This window comes from Entelurus aequoreus, linkage group LG05 (genome assembly GCF_033978785.1).
Source record: "Entelurus aequoreus isolate RoL-2023_Sb linkage group LG05, RoL_Eaeq_v1.1, whole genome shotgun sequence".
Lineage (NCBI taxonomy): Eukaryota > Metazoa > Chordata > Actinopteri > Syngnathiformes > Syngnathidae > Entelurus > Entelurus aequoreus.
Window position 1 is genome coordinate 50,387,505 of NC_084735.1, and position 22,396 is coordinate 50,409,900.

At 37.7% G+C, this 22,396-nt stretch overlaps 1 protein-coding gene across 3 annotated transcripts in view; it reads right to left on the bottom strand.

The window, feature by feature from the left end:
• Positions 1-22,396, bottom strand: part of slc8a2a (solute carrier family 8 member 2a) — a 124,143-nt gene that overhangs the window by 25,296 nt on the left and 76,451 nt on the right. For all 3 annotated transcript variants that reach the window (XM_062048314.1, XM_062048312.1, XM_062048311.1), the window contains 6 exons: positions 21,815-21,952; positions 20,325-20,552; positions 19,954-20,232; positions 17,343-17,783; positions 15,433-15,794; positions 9,910-10,013 (listed from right to left, as the gene is read on the bottom strand). In XM_062048314.1, coding sequence (XP_061904298.1) covers positions 9,910-10,013; positions 15,433-15,794; positions 17,343-17,783; positions 19,954-20,232; positions 20,325-20,552; positions 21,815-21,952 — 1,552 coding nt within the window. The remainder of the gene's footprint in view (positions 1-9,909; positions 10,014-15,432; positions 15,795-17,342; positions 17,784-19,953; positions 20,233-20,324; positions 20,553-21,814; positions 21,953-22,396) is intronic.

The window sequence follows — 22,396 nt, forward strand, 5'->3', positions numbered from 1 at the left end:
ATCTCCAAACTGCTGAGCCTTTGCCGTGAACGATATTGAAAGACAAGACAATATGTATCAGTTTTGGTTCACCACTTAATGCGAACAAGACTGCTTTGGTGAGCTTTTGGCGTGAGCGATGTGGAATGCCAATGCGGGACATTCAATGCTAACAACATGGAATGCTAACAACATAGTCGTAGTACTGTAATCTACAGTAGAATACACTCAAGGCTACTACCGTAATTTCCGGACTATAAGCCGCTACTTTTTCCCCTCGTTCTGGTCCCTGCGGCTTATACAACGGTGCGGCTTATTTACGGCCTGTTCTTCTCCGACACCGAAGAAGAGGATTTTGGTGGTTTTAGTACGCAGGAGGAAGACGATGACACAATGATTAAAGACTGACTTTTCATATACCGGTAGGCTGGTTATTTTGATAACGTACAGGCGAGCACTTTGTATTACTTTGCACCGTTGTATTATTTGTACTCTGCACGAATGCTGTTCGCCATGTCAAAGATGTGAAAGTTTGATTGAATGATTGAAAGATTTATTATTAATAAATGGGACGCTTTGCGTTCCCAAACAGTCATCTCTGTCCCGACAATCCCCTCCGTGGTAGCAGGAAGCCCTATATACTACGGTAATTACACATCAAAACCCTGCGGCTTATAGTCGGGTGCGGCTTATATATGGAGCAATCTGTATTTTCCCCTAAATTTAGCTGGTGCGGCTTATAGTCAGGTGCGGCTTATAGTCCGGAAATTACGGTATATTGGGTGATTTGAGTGTAAAGGTGACTATATGGGTGTTATTTCATGTTCAGATGGCTCTAATTATGTTAAAAAACATACTTAGAAGGTCTTAAACTTTTCTTTGTCCTCTTAACGACAAAAATATTCGATTTACTAATAATGATCATACTTCGTGGAAATGTGTTTACCACAGACAGGCCTGGAATCAATTATCCGCGATAAATAAGGGACGACTGTCATTAATACTATATTGCAGTGGTTCTCAAACTTTTTTCACCAAGTACCACCTCAGAAAACAGTTTGCTCTCCAAGTACCACCATAATGACCAACATTAAAATGTAGCATCATAGTAGGCCTAAGTATTCATTAAAAACAAGGCAAAGGTTTTATTTAGCAAGTGTATTGTAACATTACACACAGTTTGAACAGTAACACTGTGTTTGACTGTAGGAAAATAAATCTCTTACATTACAATAATTAATTAAGTGATAGTTTGGCATACCACTAGATAGAGCCTGCATACTACTAGTGGTACCTGTACCACAACTTGAGAATCCCTGCTATATACCATTAATAATTGATTCATTTTAATTGTACAGTACAATACAGAGGACCAATAAAAACAAGTTGCAGGCCAAAAAAGAGCCCCTGGCCGCACTTTGGACACCCCTACTGGGCATTTAAGTGTCAAAGCCAACATGAGTTTGAATCTCTAAAAAGAAAACCACAAAAAATCACACAGAACACACATGCATTGTGATATATATGTGATATTTCTTAATTTTAGAAACATGTCTTTTGAATGGAAATAAACATGTGTTACCAACCAGCAGAGCGCAGACAAAATGCTAATATCCTTATGATCTTTAACCTTAGCTAGTTCCAGTATCTCAGATCATACAATGGGGGAAAGTAATGATTTGACCCCCTGCTGATTTTGTAAGTTCACCCTATTAATGCAGTCCATGATTTTCCATATATTTTGGTAGTTTTTTTTTTTTTTTGTCTTTTCCAGCCACTCAGGAAAATTATACCCATATATGCTGTACAAATTTACTTCATAAAAGATAAGTGTGGGATACTTCTCTAGTTGCCTTATTTGTATTTGACTTTATTAAATTGATTTATTTAATGTTTGAAATTTAAAAAAAGGAAGACATAGGGGGAAATTGCGGGGAGAAAGGGGGATAAGACAGAAAGACAACAACAAAAACAACAACAACAACAACATCAGCAAATACAATATGATACGAAAAGTGATAGCAAAGAAGCAGTTAGTGAAGTAGATAGTAATAACACAGAAAAGACAATGAACATTATTATACTACAAAGGGAGCAATACAAATACCAATAAAAGTAGCCCTATTGATAATGAATAATAATAGTAATTACCTCAATTATCAACAGTACAAGTGTTTCAAATGCAACAATACATATATGTAATGGTAACTTGAATTACAAAAAAAAGCAGGCAGGCCGGCCAGCGACAGGACCCCCAGAACCGGGCCCACCGTGTCACCTGAAATGCCAGCGGGAGGCCGTAGACAGACGTGCCCGGCAGAGGACATGGCAGGGGAGAAGCAGGAGACAGCCACCCCCCAAGCCAGCGAGAGACCACACCCCACGCGGGCGGAAATATGGGACACCCTGCCACGGGGAGCCTAGAACCCCCCCCAGAGCCGGACAGGAAGACCGCCCCGCCTCACGAGCCCAACTCCCCCAGGAGACCACGGCGGGGCTCGCTCCAGGCCGCCCCACTCGAGTCGGCCGCAGCAGGACCGCCCAGCATGTTTTGGAGACATGAAAGAGACATCACTCTAATGTCCTCAACGTTCAAGTGGCAGCCGAACCTTTCCTCACAGGTGGTCTCCTGTCTACTGAATGTCTGCTTTTAGACAACTTGTACTGAAAACACATTTCGTTGTACTTTCCAGTGCAATGACAATAAAGTTCCATTCCAGTCAGAGCAGAGAGGAGATGCACATCCACTCTGTGCAAAGCTGCCGCTGTTTCTGCCTTAGTTTACAGAGTGAGATTAATGTGAATATTTCATCACTGTCACGCTTCTAATAAAAATAAAACTGGTGTTTATATTATGGCCAGTCAATCGATTTCTTTCGTTTTTGAATAACACAAGCTGATCAAATTTGATACTCTAACATTTAATGACGTAAAACAAAAAAATACAACTAAATTAAGAATCAACAGAAGAAAATTATTTTACAATTTTAATCATAATTTGCATTTTTTAACTCACTCCCACCACGTTATTCCTTTCTCCTACAGCGTCCATTGTAATCAAATATGCAAATAAGTCAATGATGTCATCTAGCAGCATTTATGACAGCCAAAAGCTACTTTCCTTACTGAGGCGTTGGCAACACTGGAAGATGAAAAGAGATCAGAAGAGATTGAGGACGGAGATGTGGAAGAGACACAAATTGAAAACACAGATGGAGAGGATGAGACAGAAGAGCCAGCAGAGAAAACAGTGGAGATGATTTTCATTTCTAATTTCTTGTCAAATAGGACTAGCATTAGGAGGCCACAGTGCAGGGAGAACTAATGGAGGTGAGAACATCAGTCTTAAGGAATAAATCAACGTTAAAACAGGCCAAATCATTGTTGAAAAAGGTCACATTTTTTTCCAAAGGTATCATGCCACTAAAGTCTAACGCTTGTCATTTTCTGAAACTAGGCAGCCCTGACATCGTAGTTTACTAGCTTCAGCCGTGTAAGCAAGCTTGTATGATGAGTGATTTTAATATAAAAAACAACAACATTCTAAACATGAATGAATTTCAAAAGTTAATTAGCTGTTTAATCATTTAGTAAATTGTAAATTGTAAAATTGTAAAAATCGATTCTTCAATGCAACCTGATTGGAACGTGGACTTTGCTAAATCGATGAACAAATGTCCAAATATCAATCATTTACATATATGAAATAACGTGAAACAGACAGTTCTACAATGCAGATCGAGCACGGACACACACAGAGGAGGGAGAAGGAGAGGACAAGCTATGCTAGCAAGCTTGAATGTGAATTAGGTATACAAGAAAATAATACATGCTTTGGACACTTCAACAGAAGTCTAACTGCAACCGTGTTACAGCAGAGAGTAACCAGCTAAGAAGAGGAAATTGGCATATAAATTAATAAACCAGGAGAGACAATAATATCCACAGAGTGCTGGACATTAACACATTCAGACGTAGATATGAATGAGATAAACGACACATGTCTATGAGCCGCAAGTTTATGACGACTGGTGGCAAGGTGTCTGAACATTCTGTTGTTTTAGAAGGCAAGAAAATAAAACAAAGATGCTTGCTCGCCAACTAGGGACATTTATTTATGTTTTCGCTTAGCAGGCAGCCACAGTTCTCATGTATCCAGTCTTCCATATCTATGTTGTGTGCACTAACATCCGGGGGGAAAAAAGGAAATGACGCAGCAGTCAAAGGATGGGCCTTTTATAAATATTATTAATCATGAAATATGATACATTTTAATGTATAATAATCATATATTTAAAGTATACAATACAACGATTAAAGATGCATAAATAATCGATGTATGATCGAATCGTAGCCTGTGAATCGTATTTGAATCGTGAGGTGCCCAAAGTTTCCCACCTCTAGTAAATTGTAGTGAAGTCGGTTTACTGCCGGTTTGATATTGTAGTTTACTAGCTACAGCCGCCTTAGCTGGATTGTATGAAGAGCGATTTTTTAAATAAATAAAAAAAACACAATTCTAAACATGGCTAATATACATTTTGAACGTTAACTAGCTGTCTAATTGTTAATGAATATAATAAATTGTAGTGAAGTCTGTTAGCTACAGCCACATAAGCTACCGTATTTCCTTGGATTGCCGCCGGGAATATAGTATTCGCCTGCCTAGAATTACAGCCGGGTCAAACTCGTTTCGCAAAATAATTAGCGCATGCTTGGCACTTCCGCCGGGTCAAATATGAGTCATTAAATGACTCCCGCCTCCTGGTGGTAGACGGCGCTAGTGATCCTTCTTGCGACTACCAGTACTGCAGAAGACCGGTGCTGCAGAAGAAGACAACAAGCAGCAAGCGTGAGCAGCGATCGTTTGCTTGCACTTTTACCATGGAGGATTACATATCTAAAATAAAACAGTTTTCTAAACTGGACTTTCAATCGAAGCAGGAGGTAATAATTAAAGGAATATATATATATAAATATATATATAGACTTTTAAAACTGAAGAAAGATAAGGAAGACTGCCTTTGATCAGAAGCAGCTGCAAATGGACATCATTTATAAGTAAAGGTAAAACCATAATAACGTTTTTTTTTTATTAAATGTGCTTTTCATGATAAGGTAAGCGCCGGAGTGAGAAGAGGTTTTAAATTAATTAGCGCCCCGGCAGCTATTCAAGGAAATACAGTAGCTTGATTTTGGAATTTTAAAAGAAAGCATTCTAAACATAGCTACAGTAAATTTTTAAAGTTAATTAGCTGTCTAATTGTTGCTAGTCTGAAATCGTAATTCTTTTAAAAATTGTAGTGTTGTCCGTTTGCTGCTAGTCTGAAATCACAGTTTATTAGCTGCAGCCGAGTTAGCTAGCTTGATTTTAGAATTTAAAAAATAAATCTAAACATAGCTAATGTAAATTTGGAAATCTAATTAGCTCTCTGATCGTACATGAATAAATTGTAGTGAAGTTTATTTGCTGCTAGTCTGAAATCGTAGTTTAGTAGCTACAGCTTCTTAGCGAGCTTGATTTTAGAACAGAAAAATAACATTCTAAATATGGCTAATGTTACATTCTGAAAGTACATTATGTGATTTGATGTGCTGTGATTGAAACTTTCTCATAACACTTGGTTTTATGAGAAAGTGTGGTCTGGAATACAAGGGCGATGACAAGAGAATTGGGATTCAGCCAAGGTCTTAAGGACAGATGGTGTCCCAATTGTATAGATTGTATTACACATAAGTCACACAGAGTGTACAGTTTGAATGTCATTAATCACCTTATAGCCACAATATAGACCGTTTGTTTATATTATTACATATATTTGAATTTCTGAACACTGCAGCCTTAAAACACTTCAACCCCAAACTCCAAAAAAAAGGGATGTCTTACCCTGATTAAGAAGTAATGCTGTGGAAACAAATGTAAAGATTAAACAAACATATTCCTACATAGGCAGATAGTATGACAAAAGACCAGAACACCCTGAACTGGTCCCCAGTCAACCACAGGGCATATAAACAAACAACCATAGGAGACTGTAAAGTACATATAGTTTTAAAAAATTTGTATGAACTATTTTTATTTCAAAAAAATTCAACGCTATGCTGAAATTAACACCACGGAAATATTAAAAACATAAATAATAGGAACTAATTTTGTGTATTAGTTTGTGAATTACAACACAACACAAAACTAATAAGAGCAACTGTTATATTCTGTTGATCTGACGTCATTATGTGATTAATCATTCTGTTTTTCTTGTGTAGACCATTGACTTCCAGCAGAAGACGATACCACTGTGAGCACCTGTTTGCAATTATAATTTTAAACCTGATGATCACTCCAGGTGATCGCTGGTGCGTAATGATGCAGTCCTAGTCTGAGATTCTTCATGCTTGCTATTTAGGTATTTTCCCCTTGTTCCTCTGCTCTCTAAGGCTAAGACACTTAACGTGGTACCGTCTGGTAGCTAAGACCGACCCTCTCACCAGTTATTGTTTGTTGTTTTGTTTTCATTTTTCTACTACCACTTCCATTCCTTTTCTTTTATATGACTCCGAGCAATAAAAGACTGTAAATCCCCTTATGCCTGGATCTCCCTTTTTGCATCTTGGAAATTTTTGAAAAGAGAAAGGTGACACCTAACAGTAACTTTACACACAGATGATTTTTTTTTTTGTTTAAATTTGATACATTGGTATTAATACTTGACATAGGCAACAAAGAGCTGCCTCTTATTTTGATGAATTGTCCAAAGGGGCGCGACAGAGCTTTGAGGACATGCATATTGGATATGGTCATATCTCGTAAACTTAAACCTATATAATTATTTTATTGATAATTAATGATTATAAAATGCATCAAATATCCTAATGATGGTCAAATATCCTAACCCTGCTTCGTTTTTTATGTACATTTGTGGGTGCTAATACACTTGTGTGTAGGGATGGGAATCAAAAACCGGTTCTTGTTCAGAACCGGCTCCCAGTGTATCAATTCTTTCTACCATTTTTTTCAAACAATTCCATTAAAGGTTCTTCCGGATGAGGATGACGTCATCACACAACGTGCGTAGTGAGATCAGACAGAAAAATGGTGGTGCCCGGGCGGAAGACGAGCACCGGAATTTGCTGACATTTTACAAGAAAAGATTACAACAGCGCTACTTGTAATTCCAAGGTAGCTATTTCATCAAGAGGAGGACATAAGAGCAATATACTGAAACATTTGAACATACAGCATGCAATAACTATAAATGAATGTTTTGAACCACGCCGATCTCATCCCAGGCAGCAGCAGCCATCTGGCGTAAACACAACAGGTATTAATACCGCCTATAACGTTAGTTCTATTACATGTTCAAATTAAATGAATGCCTTCTTATTTAGATGAGCATGAGGAGACATATTTCGACTGGTTTGGAAGCGGGGAGTAATAGCTCCAGTTCACGTCTGCCACTAGCTTTCACCGCGGCATGGAAGAGTACCACTCGGCCAGGAATCTCACCGCGCCATGACTACATTTGTGGTCAAAAGCTTAGAACAATTTGCCACTTATATGCTCCTTCGGTAGGTAAATCTTCAATTGATGTCAGAGAAAAGTTGCATGTTTTCCTCTAACCACATTTTCACTCTGTCATGATATTATACGGATGGAACTCATAAAATGAGAATATTGTGTAAAAGTTCATTCATATCAGCTTCAAATATGAAACTCTATGGTATAAAGTCATTAAATGCAAAGTGAGATATGTCAAGCCTTTATTTCATATAATTTTGATGATCATGGCTTATAGTTTAAAAAAACCCCAAAACAACATATTTTTGGAAATTTTCAATTCAAGGTTTCCATAAACTGTAAGCAATAAACATCAACTCTATATCAAAAAAAGGCTTGGAATATCTTGTGTTGCATGTTATGAGCCTATGTCATTATATTAGTTCCACCTTGTAAATTCAAACAAACCTTTGCATGCTATATTGCACAGCATATTTTCTAGGCAGATGACTAAGTTTCTTAAAAGTTTTAACAATTTTACGAAATGTAAAATTTTTGTGTAATTTCCACATGTTTTATTTTATTAAATTCTACAGAAATTGTTTTTTAAATTTATTTTCAAAAGTTTTTTTTCTACCTTATGTGCCTGCTAAAACATCACTTTGTAAGGTCATGTTACTTCTAAACCAGGGGTGGGCAATTAATTTTTACCGGGGGCCGCATGAGCAACCCGAGCACTGCTGGAGGGCCACACCGACAATATTTCAATTAAATTTTGCACAAATTATTTTTGATATACCGTAAGATAGATAATAATAATAATAATAATAATATTTTCATTTAACCTAACTTATCTTTATACAAAAGCAGATGGCTTTTGATGGTTTTATTTTTAACACTTTCTTACACAACACTTCCTGATGTATATTACAATACAAAAATTTCAATTTCTGTCACTTCATCCTGCATCCTCTTTGTTGTGAACGTAGCACGTCTGTAAGGTGATTGGCGAAGAAGGAGGAAGCGTTGCTGTTGCGGAAATGAGGAGTGAGGATTGGTTTTCCTTTTGGAAAGAACGAGATAAGTTGAGCTGTGTTAGTATAGCATGCTCAATAAAAGTTTAAAAAGAGCGTCAGACTTGGTGTGCACTTCTTCTGGACGCTACAATTGATGTCACAAGTGGGATGAAATGCCTCCCAGTTCGCCTTGCCATCAAACCTGGGAGTCTTCATTGAGGGCGGAATTCCCCCCGTGGCAAGCAGTGTGGCTGCACCTGTAAACGCTGTCTCTCTCTCTCTCTCTCTCTGTCTCTCTCTCTTTGCGGCGAGCTCCTCACGTGGCACGTACCTCCCGATGACGTAGCCCACAAGCAGTGCAGTATGCGCAAAGTTTTACTTTTGACACCAATTGTAGCGTCCAGAAAAAGTGCACAGCAAGTCTGACGCAATTTTTAAACTTTTATTGAGCAAACTATACTAACACAGCTCAACATATCTCGTTCCTTCCACACGCACGTCTCCTCACTTCTCATTTACACAACTCAAGAAGACAACATCTACTTCAGCAGGTCGTTACACTATATTCTTTAAACACAGCAACATGTGTACCACAAATAAGCACACGGCTTTACCTTTACTTGGCAGTCCATGTCTTTTTTAAAACACGCCATTCGTCATCAACTTTTCTCTTTTTAGCGTCTCGGGGATAACCGGGCAAATTGTCGCTGTGCGCCTTCCCTCACAGGACATACGCACATATAACACTTTTCAAAATAAAAGCAGCACAGTTGTATTGCACGCACAACAAAGATGTTTTTTTAAATGTATTTTGTATTTGTGATTGCCGCTGCGCGCACGAGCATACGTCCACACGGAAGTAATACAAATAACGCTTTTCAAAACGAAAGCAGCACCGTTGTATTGCACACTCGAAATAGATACTTTTTAAAATTTATTTTGTAATTTATAATTGGCCTCACGTGGGCCGGACAGGGACGTACAAAGGGCCGGATGCGGCCCACGGGCCGCAGAATGCCCAGGTCTGTTCTAAACTAAACAAAATTGATGCTAAACCATCTTTTTTTCCAAATTTGAATCGATAAGAGATCCGATAAAGAACCGAATCGTTAAGCAGAATCGAAAGTGGAATCGGAACCTAAAAAAATCATATCAATTCCTATCGATACTTGTGTATAATGCCTACTGTTACCATAGTGATCTATCTATTTACAGTTATTCCTCATATGTTAACAAGCACATACATATTGGTTATTACTTTTGATTGACAAGTTATTTTTTAATTTAATAAATTACATTGAATGCGATACATTGAATGAGTATTTTACTATGTCATTGGAGATGGGAAAATATGTATAATTACTGGACCTTAGTGTTATGATGAAAATATGAATGCTGTTTAAAATGCTTTACACTTACCAGAAAGTCCTCGCTTTAGCCATTTCGGCTCCTCAAGCACAATGAAGAACCTTTCTTGTTTTTCATACTCCTCCACGTTTACAATGTGAACTTTTAAGGTCTGACTGGAGGGATGCAAGCAAACATACACACAAACACACCCACACCCACACACAAACACACACACACACACACACACACACACACACACACACACACACACACACACACACACACACACACACACACACACACACACACACACACACACACACACACACACACACACACACACTTTATATTGTATTTCCAGAAAACATGAATGGGGAAACAAATGTGATCACATTTATAGATTACTGTAGAATACATATGCACTTGCAAACGCTACTCCACAGTTAATCACTAACTATCATAAAAGAAAGCAAAAGATAAGACTTCAATTTAGTCAACAAAGTCAAAATCAAGACATGTAATTTATTTAGTATGATTACTCCTCTACGCCTGATACAAAGTATGGATAATACATTGAAAACGTGACCATGTAAAACACAAATCACATGCTGTCATATAAATAATTTAAGACTATAGTATTATCTATATTTTCGTACGCCCTACTTTTCGTGAGAGTTGCTTTTTTTCCTTCAAAAAGTTTGCCCTGGGTTTTTGTATGCCGTTTTGGTTATCATACAGCCAAACATAGGTAACAAGCTAGTCTGTTTCGGGTGTCCAAACAAAGAATCTCACGTGTTGGTTACTCAGAACCCTTTTCCACTGTAGCAAACTCTAGTGTTGGTGCAGGTGTCGAAAAATGGTTGTAAAAGTGACTGTGAAGCAAAATATACACCAAAGCATATCCAATGCGTATTATCTAGAGCAGGGGTCACCAACCTTTTTGAAACCAAGAGCTACTTCTTGGGTACTGATTAATGCGAAGGGCTACCAGTTTGATACACACTTAAATAAATTGCCAGAAATAGCCAATTTGCTCAATTTACCTTGAACTCTATGTTATTATTAATAATTAATTATATATATCTTTGTGGAAACACTGATCATCTTAATGATTTCTCACAATAAATATATATAAAAACAGATAAATATCAATATGCAACACTTTATTTTTATATTTTCTCTAAGTGCACATTTTTCAAATTGAACATTTTCAAATGATCACTTCTAAGACAGTCTTGTGAAATCACAATATCCCATTTTAACTAGCTAGCCACTAACCTTTTTTAGCAAATCATGAATTACTTTGCACCATGTTTGTACAAATAATAACTCATGTAAAATACAAAAGTCAACTCTCAAATTTTTAAATAAATCATGTCACACTTTGAACTGGACACCAAATCTGTTATCTGTTTCTTTGTCAGTTAGTGAAGACCAAGTCTTTAAAATATTTTCTTGGATTTTCAAATTCTATTTGAGTTTTGTCTCTCTTAGAATTTAAAATGTCGAGCAAAGCGAGACCAGCTTGCTAGTAAATAAATAACATTTAAAAAATAGAGGCAGCTTACTGGTAAGTGCTGCTATTTGAGCTATTTTTCGAACAGGCCAGCGGGCTACTCATCTGGTCCTTACGGGCTACCTGGTGCCCGCGGGCACCGCGTTGGTGACCCCTGATCTAGAGTGTTTCAAATATGTATTAAAATCATAATTCCGTTTAGTCCTCTTTATAATGTGATTTATTTTTTCAGAGAACGCACAAACAAAAATTTACATGAAAAGTGATGGTAAATGTTCATTTGTCCATTTAATTTGTTATATGTACAATGATACAATGGTTGCGGGCAACATTCCGGGTTACGAGCCTCCCCACTTCGGGCCTGATCTACTAAAGGTTTGCGTGTATTATAACACTTGCAAACTAGATAGCACACACAAAGCTGATCTACTAAACTTGTGCACAGAGGATCACCTCTCTTAAGTGAACTAAATATGGAGCATAATCCATTTAGTGTGTCTGTCTTCATGAATATGCAGAATATATGCTGATCATCAGAACGTCCACAATACTGAAGGAGAAGATGCAAATATAATTGTTTAGCACACACAGTATGTATTTAGCAAGACTGTAACTGTTCTGTGATCGCTGTTATGCATGCGTCTTTAGTGTGTCTAGAAAAGAGGTGAAAACTGGCAGTGGCGCAGAAATAGCTGTGAGAAAGGAGGTGGTTGCGCTGAAGCTCTGTCCTACGTATGCTAGTCAACATATATGGACTGTCATAAATAAATATATCATACATATTGTTTAATCACCAGTATCGTTTTATAATTTTATAGCTGCTGGATGAATTAACGGGCTGATCAAAACAAATTCAATTGATTCGTTTTAGTGTCTGCAGGCGTTTTTAAATTACTATTGTTTTTCTTGCAATATGCACATTATTTCACTGAAACATTCCAGAGCACACTGCCAGCATCTCAGTGTGCTAAAAAAAAAAGTGGGTTCCATTGTTGATGCAATGCAGGACTGCTTCTAAAATGCCCATAAAAAGTCATAAAAAGTGGTACAATGACATCTTCTGCATGTTTCAAAACAAAGCAAAACACCTCAGGTAGGAGCATGATAACATGAGTGTGCAGTAAATGAGTGTCTCCATGGTAAAAACCGCATTGTACACGCAAAAACATAATTTAAATAAGACAGTCTGCACCAGTTATCAGTTGTATACGCAGTCTTAGTAGATCACACGCAACACGCCCACTAATAGTACACAGAATTTTTATGGTTTGCACATGCTGTTTAGGAAGTGGTATTTGGATCTTTGGAGTTCAGGCCCTTTGTTTGTTTGTCCAACAATAACAATAAAAAAACATTAGTGTGAAGGACAGTGCTGAGAAGAAGCGATTGATATTCATTGAATTAAAAAAATAAATAATCAAAAACCTGCCCGAGCGTGTAGCTACCTAACTTGGCAAAGCAGTTGGAGCGTAGCATTGCTTTTCTGCACCATACTGAAGAAAAATAAGTAGATAACAGCAGCCTAGGATATTAAAATAATATCTAATCATCATACATTTTATCCACGAAAATATGGAGAAGCTGCTGATGGTGTGTTTGACCGTAGAAGTCCACTCTCCAAGGTAAAAGCTGTACATTATCTTTACTTTACTTCATAAAACGACTTTAGTTGCTTTACTGCATTCTATTGTATTGTTTTTCATACAGTATTTATTTCTTTATTTCTTTTTAAAAGGCATCTTACATGTTGGAACCCATGGTGGTTTTTTGGGGGACCAAGCACCAATTAAATTATTTTCCATTAATTTCTATCGGCAACACTGTTTCGCAATACTAAGTTTTTCAAGGTATGAGCTGTGTCACAGAAACAATTAAACTTGTATCCCAATATACTATTGTATATTTCACATTGTTTTTCCTGCATGTAAAACAATAATTATGGTCCATAAAATGTGTTTTGTGTTATTATTTTTGGGTATCTCTAATAGATGCGAGTCACTTCAATTTGCACATTTTGTTACAAAAAAATCAGCAGATTATTTTGGATCTCCTCATTACATAACTGCTCCATTGCTAAATGTATAATTAGACTGCATTCAAAGACAATTTCTATAACCTGCAAATTTAATGGGAAAACGATCAGTCAGTTTACATGGGGTAAACTTCCTGCACCTGAGACACGATTACAGGATTACCTCACAACTTGATACCATCAAATTGTGAGGTAATAGACAAGTTCCCTGCTGGCTGAGTGACAACTCATTCAGTGGAGGCCAAATTGACCCTTTGTCTGACGCACTAATAGGAAAGGTACAATGCTTAGAAAAGGACCAAGGATGAATGACAATCAATTCAAATCCTAATGTCCTTTCCTCCACAGTAATGTAAATTAAATTGATCATATAAGGAAGAGCTCTTTTTTGTTCCCAAACAAAGACTATACAGTGTTGGTGTTTCACAATTTCACCCTGACCTTCACCTCTTTGGGATGAAACAGAACTGTCATTGCAAGCAAAGACGTCTTATCAGCAACCTCAGAAATGCACCTCAATATTCGGGGTGTAACAGTACATGCGTCTATAATCAGATTTTTTGGTATGGAACTTTCGGTTTGGTAAGAAGCCTAGCTACTTCCAGTACACATTAAATGAGGGATAAAAATTGTTTATTGGATAATGCAGCTATTCAGTAAACACATATAGTGCAGCCAAAACCTTTGGCTCGAAAGAAGCCAGCGCGTGAAAACCCAGTTCCCTTGTTAAAGTCTCCTTTTTGTAAACCAGGGTTTCCCTTACAATTAATTAACTGTGGCACATCGCCAAAACAAATTAAAAGCCACAACCCCTTAAAATGAAGGATTTTTTTACTTGAAAACCAATTTAAGTAATCCATTGTATGAATGGATATATTGTATATTTATTAATCACGCACTATTGGCTATAATTAGTTTGAAAAACTTCTCAAATATCATAAAAATGTTTCGCTATGTTTTATTTTGAAAAATGTGCATCTGAATTGCCTGTCAGCCTAACGCCGGACTTCCACTGGATGCGTAATGGCTGCTAAACGGCGCCCCCACAGAACGTCTCCGCCATCCGTCAATCCTCACCGGCGTTCTGATGTTGCGGCTCCACCGTGCAGAGAAGTAGCACAGACTTTTACAAAAATCTTCCGAATCAGCACGTAACCATGTGCTAAGGGGAGCTGTAGTAAAGCGTCCAGAGAAGCAGAAACAAACAAACTTGATCCTGCCCTTCGAGATATGCAACGGCAACAGCACAGAACGGGGTAGTATTGACATATATATTTTCTTTTATCATTTCGTTTTGCTCTACTTTTCAATTGTTGCTGCTTATCTGTACAATGTAAGACAGACCTTATACAAGTGGCAGCTGCTGGTCTTTCAAGTAGGGGAAGCTAATTTTCAGCTACGTGAGAGGAGCCAGATGAGGTGGTTCTGGCATCTGGTCAGGATGCCACCCGAACGCCTCCCTAGGGAGGTGTTTAGGGCATGTCCGACCGGTAGAAGGCCACGGGGAAGACCCAGGACACGTTGGGAAGACTATGTCTTCCGGATGGCCTGGGAACATTTCGGGATCCCCCGGGAAGAGCTGGACGAAGTGGCTGGGGAGAGGAAAGTCTGGGTTTCCCTGCTTAGGCTGCTGCCCCCGCGACCCGACCTCAGATAAGCGGAAGAAGATGGATGGATGGATGGCTCTAATCATGAATACAGTCTCCAATAACAGATTAAAGATATGAATATGCTAGATTTTACAAAGGAAATGTCACTTAGCTACTGTCCCTCTACAGAGCAAAGCCACAGCTAAATTGTTGATTATTTTTCTTTCTTTTTCTCACAAGTATGTGTATATTATTTTCCCCATACAATTTTTCCACAATTTACATATCTTTAAATACATACACAGAATAAACGGAACTGTGACCTTAAAACCAAGTGATGGCATACCGTTACACACATGTTCAATATGAATGGACACACACACTCCATATGCCTGAGAAAATACAAAAGCTAATACTTTCACACACTTTTACTAGATATTGTCTCCATGTCTCACCTTGTCTGTTCATTGGTAAATTCCAGCTCCCCTCTGGCCTCTTCGTAGTCCACTCCAGCTTTGGCACTGCCATCCTCTGTGTGATACGGTACAGAAACGGTACCCCTAGAGCCTGAATTCCTGACCACCGACAACGTCAACGTTCCTGTGCTCTCACTCACTCGCAGAACCCCCTGACCAAAGGTGAAGATGCCAGCATGGTCATCATCCAAGATGGTGACAGTGGCAACCAGCGGCTCCACCAGCCTTCCCTTGGGGGAACATTCTGTCCCTTCATCTCCGCCCTCCTCTAACCTCAGATTTTGAAGACGAACAAAGAAATGTTCGTCCTCTTCAAAGATGTCGTCATCCAGAATTTTCACCTGGAAAGTGAAAAGGAAATGTCGCGTTTTATATGAATCCACAAGACAAAATAGGATTCACATGAAAATGGAAACCCAACAATCATGAATTTTTAATGCAATGACCAACACATCAATAACATTTTACTGTACACATTAATAAATGTTTAACCTTAACAGAAATTAATTTATATAATACCAAAATAATAATAACATGATATTTCATTCATTCATAATAGCAATTGTTTGTATCCCCTGCCGCTAGAGTGCACATGACTTCAGAGTGGGCGGAGCTATGTGCCATGTTAAGATAGGAAAAAAGAGGCAACACTTTTCTGTTTTTTGGACACTGCATACTTACGCTGCTTATTTGTGATAGTATACAAAATGTGGATTGTTACATTCATGTCTTGATTGTCAAATATTTTGTTGGTAATGTAACCTGTGACATTTCAACCCCTACCAAAAATGCTTTTGATAATTTGTACATTTTGCTGAGATACATGTTAACTTACTTATGACTGCATTAGGACACAATTTCTGGCTGCACATAAATAAGATAATAATAATAATAATAATAATAATAATAATAAAAATAGTCCAAATCCACAAGCTTTGTTGTAGATGATGCTAGATATGTACAGAATAAACCACATGATGTTAGTACATCAGTTGAGGAAAATTAGTAAATTACATTGTTAACATCCTGTAATTTGATTTTGATAATATTATCTGTGTTGGCCCTGTGATGGAGTGGCGACTTGTCCAGGGTGTACGCAGCCTTCCGCCCGAATGCAGCTGAGATAGGCACCAGCACCCCCTGCGACTCCGAAAGGGATAAGCGGTAGAAAATGGATGGATGGATTAATTTCATCTTCTGATAGATTAGAAATTAACACCAATGAGAGCATTTTAATTTTAATTCCACCTACAGTATTTGACTGAAGAACATTGTCACATAATTTTTTCAGAAAGTATAAATAAAGTCAAATGGAGATAGAATACTATTAACTGCAACATGTTAGTGTAAAAAAACAACAACATTATGATTTGTACATTTTCAGAATGTGCTTGGTCTATTTTTAAACAAAGAAAACAATCTAAAGTTTTCCTTCTTTTTAAGTTATCATGCCATGATTTTACTAGTCCGGTTCACTTGGGAATAGATTTTCCTCCATGTGGACGCTGAGCTAAAGTGAGTTTGACACACCTGGTCTAGGCTCCTATCAATATTCTTTTTAATTTTCTGTTAATAGCAGGTAATTTTCTTCTGTAACACGGCTCCATCTACACTTCTTAAAAGTTTATTAAGCACACATTTCTTGTGTTGTTTCAAGCTAGCTCAGCCGCTAGTTTAGCGATTGACACAACTTATTGACTGCCTCTGCTTGTTCTTACTCGGTGTTACATGTGGTACTTGTAGTTTACAGCCCTTCTCTAGTTTTCACCTTATCAAAGTTGCCACATTGAGATGTCAAGCACTGAAACAAATACACACAATTGAAACAATCTAAAATTGCCTTAAAACTTAAACCAAATTATTTATTTAATTTACTTGGCTTTGCTTACCATTATCTCTTTCCGTGTATCCCCAGGCTTAAATATTAGGGTTCCTTCACTGAATTCATAGTCCGCTCCAGCATTGGCAGAACCGTTTTCCGTGCAGTAGTCCACATAGAAAGTGTTCTGGCCAGTGCCCCCATCAAGAACCACCCAGAGACTCAAAGTCCCACAGTTCTCTGTGCACTGATACTGACCACTTTCAAAGCAAACATGAGAGCATGTGAGTTTGTCATCTTCCTGACTTGCGGCACCTGTGCGGCGTGAGTGTTCAGCAGCGTGTTTCCTCAGTAAGTTTCCAGCACCGATTAACAAGCGTGTGGCCTGGATGCGGTAAAAAGCTCGACTTTTCTTCTGATGAACTAACGCAGAGTAGTTGGCCATTTCAATAAGCTGGTCAAGGTTTTTGTCTGGGTGTTTCTCCTTCAGGTCTTTCAGGATACGGACCACCTATCAATGACAGAAAAATAATCAAATAACATTAAATCAATTTGAGGATGCAGTTTACTCAGAAAGTGCATGTGAATCCTGAGAGATTCCAAATTGTATTGATTTGAACACTGTGACATTGATTCACGTATCACAGCACATCATAGTAGTCCCCATCATAAGAAAATGCTTTCAAGTAATCATCATTTGATGGAATCACACACTTAGTCAAAATAGAAAAGGCACATTTACACTTACTGTAACAAGGATGGTGATGACCTCCAAAAGAGACAACTAGACTCATTCATAACTGGACAGTGGTGATGGGTCCGGCAACATCGATGCATCGGCGCATGCGTCGAGCTCATAGAGCAAAACCCTGCGCATACCGCTTTTAGAAAGTCACGTGACCGATCATGAGCTGTTTTGGTCACGTGACCGATACGCGAACTGTGTCGCACTGACGCCTCCTCTGTGCCCTGTGAGCGGGTCTTTTCTACAGCCGGAGAAAAAATAACTAAGAAGAGAAATTGTCTAAAATTGAATAAGTTGGAAAAACTGGGTTTTTTTAAAATAAAAATGTGTAAAAAAATAAAATAATAATTTCCCAGTCCACAAGCATCCTCATTCACAACACATTCTCTTAGATTTCCATGTTATGATACATGTTCACATTGTTTATTGACTGTATCTAAAAAAGATAAAAAATGTATTTTTATTTAAATGAAGTTATGAAATAATCCTAAATGAAATACAATGACTTGGTTTATATTATTGTATACAGTATACTAGGTCATAAAATCAGTGTCAGTTGAGTCGGTCCATAGGTTGCCTGTAGGGATTTTTAATGTCCAGCAGATGTCAATATTTAGTGACACAGTATTGACACAGTATCAATACAGTTTTGCAATGTGTCGAAACGCTTCATGACGCCTCATCAACTCATCACTACTGGACTGCCATGTAAATAAAGCTGCTTTGTTTACATGAGTCCAGATAATTATTCTTCGAGTTTGTAAACATTAACAAAAAAACAAAAAAAAGATTGAAAAAAATAAAGATATTGATCTAATCACTCTAAGCATCGATCATATGGTTCGATCCACCCTCGTCTTAAATGTTGTGTACTAACTGTACCAACAGTTCTTGTTATATCATCCTCTCTTTAACTCTTATACATCTTCTTGTTAATTTCCTGTTAATATCTGCTTACTTTCTGCTGTAACATAATTTCATCTGCACTGCTTAAAGTTCACTAATCACTTACTGTATTTCTAGGTGTTGTTATAAAGCAGTCTTAGCGATTAGTTTAGCTATTAGCATGCCTGCTCCTGGCTTGCTCTCTGTTTAACATGTTTAGCCTCATCCTCCAAAGATAAAGATGCTTCAGACGTTAAGAAATGCAGTTCATTTACAGTAATAATTGATTATTATTAGCTTAAAGGAGCGGCTCCACACTGTATGGTGACAGATGATTAGTTGTTAGCTGTTTGTCAGCCGTAGGATTAAAAATAAATACAATGTCATCCAGGGTGGATTGGCATTTGTGATCGGTATTAAATGGCAATGGTGATCACATACGTTTTCACAAAAATTGGCTGATACTGATCGGTGGCCGATCAATCAACACATCGCTAGTTTAAATGGTTTGTGGAAGGAGTCAGAATTCTTGAGCTCATGGGGCATTTGTGTATGGAAAACATGAACTTTCATGAGAAGGAGGGGTTGTAGGGATATGGAAACTTGTTGATCTGTATTTCTTTAAAGCTGAATGTACCCATGTTGAAATGGTTGGAATCGGGTTAGAAATGTAAAAGTTGAAAACATTTTCCATTCATTTTTAGTGTGAATGTTGTCGCAGAAGATGTGGAATTTCAGAAAAAGTGGGATATTTGTTTTTTTGTATTTAAAAAATAGCCTTCATATTTTAAAATGAGCTGAACATTCTGATCTCTTACTCTGAAAATGTATTAAAATAATTGAGAAAATGGAAAAATAATTGGTTTCTATTGTTGTATGTTGACGACAATATTTAACTGTGTAGCGTATCACAAATATATAGAATATTAAAGTAATAATATTAATTTGTATTAAGTTTAAACTCCCCTGGAGTACACACATATCTTTCAAAAACTCTTGTGTTCTTTGTCCACGCGTCTTTTAATACGAAGGCACATTTGTTTTTCCTTACCTCATCTTGGTTCTGGTCAATCTCACTTGCTGTTTGTACAGACACTGTCACACTCGAGGGGTTTGCAGGGCACAAAATGTCATCAGAGTTCTTTCCATCCATGATAACATCATTGCCTTTGGGTTCAGGGTCTCCTTCCATTTCCACCACAATGCCGTGTCTTTTGTCAGCACGGTAACGTTTATGCATGTACTTGTAGAAGAGCAGGCGACGGTCAGCAATCCAAGCCAGTAGAACGCACACAGGAAAGTACAGCAGAGTTACCACAGCTTCCCACACCTAGAAATACATGCAAAGTCAGCTTTAAAACATGCACACACGTAATCTAGGTACTAATATATATATATATATATGTATATATATAAACACACCTCTACAACTCCAGGCGATATCACAGCAAGTATAAGGTACAGCCAAATATAGGCAAAGATACTCCAGAACGATGTAATAAAGAATACTCGCAGGTGTTTGATCTTGCGAGACTCTCCATTGGGGATCACCCACACACAAATACCGATAATGACAAACATATTGAAGGCAGCACTGCCCACAATAGTGCTCGGACCTAGCTCCCCCGCATGGAAGTTATGCCCGCATACCTGTCAAGTAAAAGTGAGAGAACAACATTAATGTAGATAGAAATACATTCAAATAAACCCAAAGTACCTTTAAAGGGGAGCTGTACTTTTTTTTTTTAAATTTTGCTTATCGTTTACAATCATTATGAGAGACAAAAAGACTAATGTATTTCTTTTCATGCATTCTAACTTGTAAATGAACATAAATAAAAGTCTCCTTAGAATAGAGTCAGTGGAAGGTCCTCTATTCCGCCTACAAAAACCAATAAATAACCACCCAAAAAGCGCCAACAACACTGGATTTAAATTTTGTGACCTAAATTTTAACTAAGTATTACTAATATTGTTATTACAAGCGCTAATAGACACAAACTATGTTTAACGCCGCATTGTCACAGAGAGCTAACTAGCTTGTTGCTGCTATATTGACATCATCGTCTGGTGAGCTGCTTTCTCGTCTCGGAGCTTGTGAAACCATGTCTCTCACCTCGATAGCAGAAGAATGAGGACATAATCCGATAAGTTGGTCAACTTTGCCATCCAATTTAGAACCAGAAAATGCGAGAAAAACACAAAAAGACAATTGGTTCCATCATGCCATCATTCTTCATCTAAACGAGAACATATGAACGTCCAATTTGTCCGCATTCGAGTGACAGCAGATATTGTACAGTAAGTTATGTGGAATTTTGTTTGTTGACTCTCATAAAGTCTGCAGTGAGTAATAATCAGTGATGTTGTTGAAGGAAAAAGCAAACAAAGTCATGCGTTTGTGAAATTAATGCTGTATGCTTAAAATTACCAAAATACATAAATATTACATGTTAATATGAATGTGCCTGTTACTACATTACATATATACTTACAGGGTGTATATAAACCTTTTATGCACTCGTTATGCAGATTAGAGCGTAGGCTGCATTGTAAAGCGGACTTTTGTTCGCATGTATTTACTGGTTAGAATGCATTTTAAAAAAAACAACCTGTGTGTTTGTCTTACATAAGGATTGTGAGTGATAGGCAGAATTCCCCCCAAAAAGTGCAGTTCCCCTTTAACGTAAAAAAAACAATGGCTGGGTTTTTAATAGGAACTTTAATAGGAATACTGTGTACACAGTGTACTTCAGATCGACAAGTACTACTTTTTTTGATCCGGTTACAACCGTTGAATACGGCACCTAATATGACTGATTTTCAGTACCCGTTCATAGTTACCAAAGCACCACAAATAAAACCATGTGGCTTACTGTACTGGGGTGGTGGAGTTTTTTTTCTTGTTATACCTCAATGACAGAAAGCAGGATTTCGGGCGCAGAAGAGCCCAGTGCCATGAGTGTGAGGTTGGAAACAGTTTCATTCCAGATTCGCACCGTAGTTACTGTTGTCTCTCCGCTGGGTTTGGTGATGGTCACCTGTTTAACCTACAAGACAAATAATGAAGGTCATAGTTTTGTTCATTCTGAATACACTAAACAAATAACATTGACATGCATCAAGTTTACATAGTAGTGTGCTTGCTTCTCAATAGTAATAGCTATTATAATTTAGCCTAGTTAGGGTCAGCTGGTGCTGATTTCTCTTGTCGGTTTATTGTTATTGTGTTAGGGACAACAAACACACGTAGGAGGTGTTTTATAAAAGTTTCAGGACTTGAGTCAAAAATAATTAAAAGTAATACCTCAATTTTCATACACTCCATTTTTCATAGGATTCCGTTTTCGACAAAAGCATCCATCAAAAATTTGCCCTGGTATGGGTGTATACAGGGCCTGACCTACTAAAATGTGTGTGTATTTAAACACGTGCAAACTCGCGCAGAGGCTTTTGTCTCTGAAGCGAACAAAACAGAGAGAGCAATCCATTTA